This window comes from Aegilops tauschii, chromosome 6 (assembly GCF_002575655.3).
Source record: "Aegilops tauschii subsp. strangulata cultivar AL8/78 chromosome 6, Aet v6.0, whole genome shotgun sequence".
Lineage (NCBI taxonomy): Eukaryota > Viridiplantae > Streptophyta > Magnoliopsida > Poales > Poaceae > Aegilops > Aegilops tauschii.
The window spans coordinates 35,039,646-35,048,221 of NC_053040.3; the positions used below are offsets into that span (position 1 = coordinate 35,039,646).

General features: G+C 44.5%; 1 protein-coding gene across 1 annotated transcript; it reads left to right on the plus strand.

Moving 5' to 3' along the window:
* The first annotated feature begins 313 nt into the window (after window positions 1–313).
* Window positions 314–985, plus strand: LOC109781637 (uncharacterized). The gene has a single exon (XM_020340223.1). It carries the CDS (start codon window positions 314–316, stop codon window positions 983–985), a length of 672 nt encoding a protein of 223 aa, XP_020195812.1.
* The last annotated feature ends 7,591 nt before the right edge of the window (window positions 986–8,576 follow it).

Genomic DNA, 8,576 nt, shown 5'->3' on the forward strand with positions numbered 1-8,576 from the left:
ATTTGTGGCTTGACAGAGGAACCCATGTATTGAGGAACCCTTGCCTCTGTATTGTGATTCTTACATTATAGAATAAACTACTATTGATCTCACAAAAAAAAGCTTGTTTTTCATTTTTTAAAAAAAGAAGCAAAGGCCAAAAATGATGACACAAGAGAGGAGAGGAAAGTGTGACATGGCAATGCTAACTAGGACATTAATCCAGAGTGAAATAGGTCAAACCCTCGCCGGGGTATTGTCAACTTGTGACCGGGCTTTTAGGATTTAGAATATGGACTTCCAAAACCCTCGCATCCGCCTACCAGGAGGCTCCATGGCGCCGCCGCCGGAGCTGAATCCCGACATCGTGGACGAGGTCCTCGTCCGCCTTCCGCGGGACGACCCCGCGGGCTTCATCCGTGCCTCCTCCGTCTGCAAGTCCTGGCTCGGCACCCTCACCAATCCGGCCTTCCTCCGCCGCTACCGTGACTTGCACGGGACGGCGCCCCTCGTGATCGGCTTCCTACACAACCCGGTCGACCGCAGCCTCGCTCGCTTGGTCCCCACCACGGCGTTCCGTCCGCCCGCCGCCACCGACCATAGCACCACCGTCGTGCTCGACTGCCGCCATGGCTGCGCCCTCTTCTACGACTACGGATCCTCAGAATTCTTCGTATGGGATCCCATCACTGGCCGCGAGCGCCGGATGCGCGACGACGTGCCCCATCGCTGCACGAACCACACGGTGCTCTGCGCCGCGGGCGCCGGCTGCGACCACAGCGCCTGCAGCGACGGGCCGTTCCTCATGGCCTCCGCGGGCGTTGAGTGCATAGACTTGGTGCAGGCGGACGCTTGCGTCTATTCGTCGGATACCGGCGTGCGGAGAGGACCAGACGGCATCTACCTCGATTTCATCCCCGAGGAAGCATACGATGAAAACTGTCCATACTACCTCCATAGTGATCGGCCTGGTGTGCTTGTTGGGGGCACGCTCTACTTCCACTAGTAGAAAACAGGGCATTGGTTCGGCCCTCGTAATACCATTAGTCCCGGTTCGGGAGGCAACTGTCCCGGTTCGTGAGCCCAGGGAGCCGGCCAGGCCACGTGGGCCATTGGTACCGGTTCGTCTGGTCCTTTTGGTCCCGGTTCCATGCACGAACCGAGACCAATGCACCTCGCCCCTGGCCCATGACCATTAGTCTCGGTTTGTGCCACAAACCGGGACTAAAGGGTTGGTCCTCATTGCGGTCAGAGTTCAGTCCCACCTCACCAACTGAAGGGCGCTCACACCGGTTTATAAGCCCGTCCCTCTCTTCCTTGTTGAGCTCCTCTCAAAGTGAAAATAGATGCCCTTATACAGGGAATTTGACCTAAATTCAGAGTAAGTTTCTTTGAAATTCATAGAAATTTATTATGAATTTAGGTTGAATTCTCTCTATAGGCGCATCTATGCTCTTTTTTTATGTTTGGGTTGGCGATCTTTACAGACTTTTTGTGTGTTGAATATGCACCATTCAAAATCAGTCTCTGCTTTGAATGGTTCATTTTGAACACACAAAAAATCTGGAGTTCAAATAAGTTCAAGAAAATGAAATCCCTTTGTAACAGATGAGTTTTCGTCCGAAACCCTGATACTTCGAAAGAGATTGTCCATTTTGTTCACGAAGTGCATCCAGCTTTTGCCGTAACCCTCTCAACTTTTTAGCACATGCTATGTGGGTGAAATGATGATACCATGCCAACTTTCAACTTTTTCAGAGCTCATTTGTAGGGCTTTTCAATTTCAGGGTCATTTAGCTCAAAACAATCCGTCACTGCATGAAAAATAACAAATGAAGTCAGAAAGGGTTGAAAATTGATGATGTGGCTTTGAATGGTGCATTTTGAACACACAAAAAGTCTGGAGTTCAAATAAGTTCAAGAAAATGAAATCCCTTTGTAACAGATGAGTTTTCCTCCGAAACTCTGATACTTCGAAAGAGATTGTCCATTTTGTTCACGAAGTGCATCCAGCTTTTGTCGGGACCCTCTCAACTTTTTAGCACATGCTATGTGGGTGAAATGATGATACCATGCCAACTTTCAACCTTTTCAGAGTTCATTTGTAGGGTTTTTCAATTTCAGGTTCATTTGAAATGCTTTTCAATTTTAGGGTCTTATAGCTCAAAATAATTAGTAAATGCATGAAAAATAACAAATGAAGTCAGAAAGGATTGAAAAATGATGATGTGGCTTTGAATGGTGCATTTTGAACACACAAAAAGTCAGGAGTTCAAATAAGTTTTAAAAAATGAAATCCCTTTGTAACAGACGAGTTTCCGTATGAAATCCTGATACTTTGAAAGAGATTGTCCGTTTTGTACACGAAGTGCATCCAGTTTTTGCCGTAACCCTCTCAACTTTCTTGCACATGCTATGTGGATGAAATGATGATACCATGCCAACTTTCAACCTTTTCAGGGTTCATTTGAAATGCTTTTCAATTATAGGGTCTTATAGCTCAAAATAATCAATAAATGCATGAAAAATGGTGCATGAAAAATAACAAATAAATAAATAAGTAATTAGAAACAAAATAATATAAACTTTATTAAAATATATAAGTAGAAACAAAATAAAATAAACTTTAATAAAATTTATGAAACTAAAATTAACAAAGTATTTTCTGTTCAAAACATTATAAGGAACCTCTAGTATTATTGAAACTAAAATTATATAAAATTGATGCAACTAAAATTATCGAAGTATTTTCTGTTCAAAATCATTAAAAGCAAAAAGAATTTTCATAAAGAACTTTTTTTGTTAGAAACTTTAATAGCAAAAAGAATTTTCATAAAGTAAAATAAATAAGTAATTAGAAACAAAATAAATTAAAATAAATAAGTTTTTTGTTGTAAGTAGAAACAAAACAAAATAAATAAAGCAAAAAAGAAAACAAAAACAGGCAAAAAAAATGCCACCTACTGGGCCACCACGGCCTGAATACGACTAAAAACCCATCGATGGGCCAGAATTCAGGCCCGCAGAAGGCCCAGTAAGCCCATCAAGCATAGCAGTGACAATTAGGCCCGTAAGCCTGCAATGGAGAGGAGCTCGAGAGGGGTGCGGTAGTGGGGCTTATAAACAACCGCGCGCCCTCTCAACTAGCGAGGTGGGACTAAACTTTCGACGCGGGCGCAGCAGCACAAGGCCTTTGGTCCCGGTTGGTGGCACCAACCAAGACTAAAGGTGTGCATTGGTACCGGTTCGTGGCACTAACCGGTACCAATGCCCCCCTTTAGTCCCGGTTGGTGACACCAACCGGGACCAAAGGCCGCCGCTTCCCGCCCTTTGGGCTGCTGAAAAGAGGCCTTTGGTCCCGGTTGGTGGCACCAACCGGGACTAAAGGTCGCATTCGTCCCGGTTGCTGTCACGAACCGGGACCAATGCTTCGTCTATATAACTAGCGCTTGTGGAATTTTTCATTCAGTTCGTCTTCCTCGCCCCGACGACGCCGCCAAGCTGCCCCTCTGCGCCTCGCCGTCGCCGTCGTCGCCCTGCCTCCGACGTCGTCCCGCGCCGCCCAGACGTCGTCGCCGCCCCGCGCCCCCTGCCTCCTCGTCGCCTGTAGCCGCGCCCCTCACCTCCGCCCCCTGCCTCCTCGTCGCTCATCGCCGCGCCCCTCACCTCCGCCCCCTGCCTCCTCGTCGCCCGTCGCCGCGCCCCTCACCGTCGCCGCCGCCGCCCCCTGCCTCCTCGTCGCCCGTGGCCGCGCCCCTCACCGTCGCCCCCGTGGCCTGCCTCCTCGTCGATCGCCGCCCCCTTTGTGAGCTCATATGAATTTTTCTAATTTAGATGTGTAGTTAATTTAGATGTGTAGTTAATTGAGTTGTTCTAATTTGTTCATAAATGAATATGCAAAAGTTAGACATTTTTTTCTGTTCATAGATTTTTTTTCTAATATTGTTGTTGAATAGGCAAATGTTTGTGTGTTCATATGCAAAGAATATGTCAATTTTTTTCATACAATTTTTATAATTTTTTTCTGTTGTAATTTTGTTCATAGAATTTTTATCTTGTTCATAGAATTTTTATGATTTTTTTCTGTTGTAATTTTGTTCATAGAATAAGAAGAGAAAGTGTTTAATAGAATTAGTTAGAAAAATAATAGAACTAGTTAAACTAGTTTATTTTTAGTAAGTACTACTTTATTCTATTTATAGTAAGTGCTTAGTAGTTGAACTAGTTGATTTAATAAAACTAGTTTATTTTACTATAGAAGTAGTTTATTTTTAGCAAGAAAATTAATAGAACTAGTTTATTTTTTTAGTTAAAGCAATTATTCCCGCATCGACGTCGACGATGTCAATCCCGCATCCTCGTCGTCGACTCGGCGGAGGAGGCCGGCTTGATCAGAGGGGCCATGTCCGGGACTGGGCTCCGCCGGGCTGGTTTTGGGAGGTGCTACCTTCCGGGGGGCGTAGGTTGGTGAGGAGCCAGCCCGTCATTGACCCGATCCTTGTTTGGTGGCGGTCGCGTGGGCCAGTGATGGTGCCGAGGCTTCCGGACACCGCGGAGGTGGTACGTCACCGTGTCAGCGAGGAGGACGAGCACGTCCGTCGCTACATGGTTGCGTTGGAGTGCAGGTTCGACAATACCTGGCAAGTTCTTCAGGGATCTCACTGGAGCTATGATCCTGTGATGGTTCCTTCTCTTTGGGTATCCACCGCCCGCGCCGATACCCGTCGGGCGCTACGGTTCTAGCTGTAGTAGCGATGCCATATGTATGATAGTATTCGAGGTGTATTAGTGATAATATTCGACGATGTACGGACGCATGGAGATGATGTAGTTTTGCTTATAATTGAATGCATCCTAATTTGAATACTACTTTATTTTGTGATTTGATTTTGCTTATTGAATGCTCAAATTGGAAAACTACTCCTACTTTGAATGCTAAAATTGGAGAGCACTATGCAAGGCGTATGCATATGATTAGTTGATAGCTTATAGGGTTTTTGTTTTCACAGAAATCTAGGAGCTCCCCTCCATCATCCCCGTCGTCGTCCCCGTCACCGACCCCCTCCGACCTCAAGGTGAGACCAGCCACGAACCGGTTTTAGAAAGATAATTAAACGATATTTCGGGTTGACTGTAAGTCTATTGAGTCTCCACCATATATGAGAGGACGAAGAAACCCGACTGTTGTCGTGGGGGTAGCTTCTCCTTCGTTCCCATGTGCTAGACAATTTGGTGTAATGCACTCGGGAACGAAAGGAAGGAGCTACCATCACCGACGGTCGTAAATGTCTGAGAGGAATCAGTGAGGGAGAGTTCCACCATATATATATGAGAGGACGAAGAATCCCGACTGTTGTCGTGGGGGTCGCTTCTCCTTCATTCCCGTGTGCTAGACATTTTGGTGTAATGCACTCGGGGATGAAAGGAGGAGCGACCATCACCAATGGTCGAATGTATACACCACGTGAGCTGAGAGTTTTCAAGAAAAGACTCGACAAACCGATAGTCAACCCGTGATGAATAATAATGATCTAACTTAGGTTTTTTAGTACATATATTTAATTGTAGACGTTTAATATTTGAATTATGAACATAGAAAATGTTGTACTCGGACGACGAAAGTCTCCCGGGGGAGTGCGACTGGTGCCACGACGACCGAGGTCTGTGCGACAGGCCTCACCTGGACGAAGATCGGCGCTTCAGTATTAAGCTGGAGGAGACCTTCGATGTTGAAACGGTACGTAACGACGACAAGTGTTATTTTTTCGTAATTAAGCACGACTTCAACTATTTCAACATGTACTTTTCATCTTCTACAATTCGACTAGTTTATCCCATGCCATGCAAGACGCTACGTCTTGGAGAGGATGGGTTTTGAAGACCATGAAAGTATGGAAACAAAGAAAATTCACCTAAGGACCCATCATGATATAGATTTTGAAGTAAATCTGTATAATTCTGAGAGCGTAACCCATTTTGGTTGCAAAAATTGGGAAGCATTTTGCAAGATGTATGGTTTTGATGAGGGTATGCTTGTCACCATGGATCTTGATGATCCTGACATCGAGCAAGACAATATGGACATTTGGGTCCTTGTTGATACGCCTCCAATTCTACCGCTATGTGAGTTTCTCAAACATAGTTATTAGCTAATTTATATTGTTCATTTCAAAATAGTTGACAGCTTATTTTCATTGACAGCTTATTTTGATTGTTCAAACAATGTGCGGAACATGGTAGACAGAACCTACTACACCGATGGCTCTGAGTTAACTTATAAGGAGAAAACTCATCTAGTCGGATTTTGTACTGATCTTGAGAATTACAATATCTATTGTAAAACTCCTCCACATTATGGTCAATATGTGCCACTAGTGCACGTGTTGAACTACGGTAACTACTATGGAGATACCCTGGTAAGATTTCTTACTATTACGACATCTGTGCATCTTTTGCATACTTCTAAAACTAGTACATCATTGCTAACTATGAAGTTATTACTATGTTTTTCAACAGATAATCCCAGAGAATTGTGTGCCTCATTTGATGTATCAGAATGGTAGCCTTGATGTTTTAAACATACAACCAGGTCATCCTACGAATCTCAACTGTCCATACCGGATTTCTAAAAGAAGTGGAGACATGAAAATCAAAGAATGGAAAAAATATATGGACAGCCGCAAGGAGGTTCTTGGAAGCAAAAGGAAGCGAAGCGCAAAAATTGGAGACAGGATGATCTCCATTCTCCATAATGGAGAGTCGGGGTCTATATTGTTTTATGCTATTTTACCTTAAAGAGGGTATTTAGGTCCTACCTAATACTGATGATCATGTGCTAAGAACAATTAAGTAGGGTTCGTTCGATGACTATGAGGATGATGATCGTATAACTTGTTATTAATAACGAGTAGAAGTTGTATGATGATGATTAGTAGGACTTGTTATTATGATGATGCATGCGGGCATGAAGAGTTATTATATATCAGTGGGTGAAATGAACATGGATTGAAATGAAGTGAAGGCAACAAGCATGTGGTGCATGTCGAAAGTAGTACTAATCCAAACTTGATCAAGTTAGGATTAATATTACTTTCGACATGCACCACATGTTGCCTTCACTTTAATCTAAGCCATGTTTAGGCATAGCAGTAGCGTTGGTAAATCAAGCACGGGAATAAGAGAGGACAGTTCTCTCTGTTAGCTAGCTTACACACCCTAAATTACCCCCTAAACCCTCCCCCCTTTCGAAAAAACAAAAAACCCGGCCACTGAAATGCTGACGCGTGGATGCCTTTTGGTCCCTGTTGGTGTCACCAACCGGGACCAAAGGCCCTCCTGCTTGGGCTGGCCGCAGCGGCCACGTGGAGGCCCATCTGTCCCGGTTCGTGTAAGAACCGGGACTAAAGGGCTAGGGCATTAGTAACGACCCTTTAGTCCCGGTTCAACAACCGGGACAAAAGGCCCTTACCAACCGGGATAGATGACTCTTTTTCTACTAGTGTTCCTCTGCAGGTCCAGCGCTATGCTACGGTACGACGTTCTGGGTACGCAGGGTCAAGGCTCCCTGTCGGTGATTGAGCCGCCTCCCGGCAAGTTTCCCGGCAGCAGTACCATTGTCGTCAGGGCGGAGAACGGCGGGCCGGGATTGGCCACCTTGCGTCGTGACGTGCTCCAGCTTTGGTCGACAGAGATGGGTCCCGACGGAGATGTCTGGGTGAAGATGAACCGCATCCAGCTCCGGAAGCTGATGCCTTTCAAGAGCCCAGCTCGTTTGATTGGATTAATCGAAGACGCCAATGTTGTTTTCGTGACCTCAGATGACCATGGCATCTTCACTGTTGACCTCAAGTCATTGCTGACGAAGAAGGTGTGCGAGATGGACAAGGTCAAGGATGTATTTCCTTACGTCTGCTACTATACTCCAGCTGGTACTTCCTCATCTTTGTTTGGTTAGTTGTGATGTCTAGTAATTCTTCTGTTTAGTGCATGATGAATATTACAAAACTAAACCCTGATTTTAAGTTAGAGACACGAGAAAACACTGACATATACTACCTCTGTAACGAAATATAAGACTTTTTAGATCAGTACTTTAGTGATCTAAATGATCTTATATTTCTTTGCAGAAGGAGTACATCATATGTCATCGAGACAATGACATATCCATGTCATCTGGAAAATGAATGCATGTGTAGGAAATTGTTAGTCTAGTGTGTTGTTTTAACATTTGTATGGCCCATCTGAATATAACACTCTAAATGCAATGTAAACCTTCGGCACTTGTTAGTAAGTCTTCCAGCGAATGTAAGCGATCTATACTAGCTAGTAATACTTCAGTTAGGGCAGAAGAAATACAAAATGTTCGATAAGTAACGTTGCATTCGATTTAGCCCTAAGAAAAGCATCTACAACTATATTTGGTCAAGACATTGGATACACATCCACAAGGCTAGGAGGTTGTTTATCTACCCCAAATGAGAACCACATCTATTGTCCTGTTTTCACATTTGTTCTCGCCAGTCTGAATATCAGAACAAAAACACAAAACTGCCAACCTTTAGATTCCGTATGTGGTTCCATGTAAGTTTGATAGCTGG

Coding starts and splice junctions, on each gene's coding strand:
- LOC109781637 (XM_020340223.1), top strand. CDS start 314: ATGGCGCCGCCGCCGGAGCTGAATCCCGACATCGTGGACGAGGTCCTC.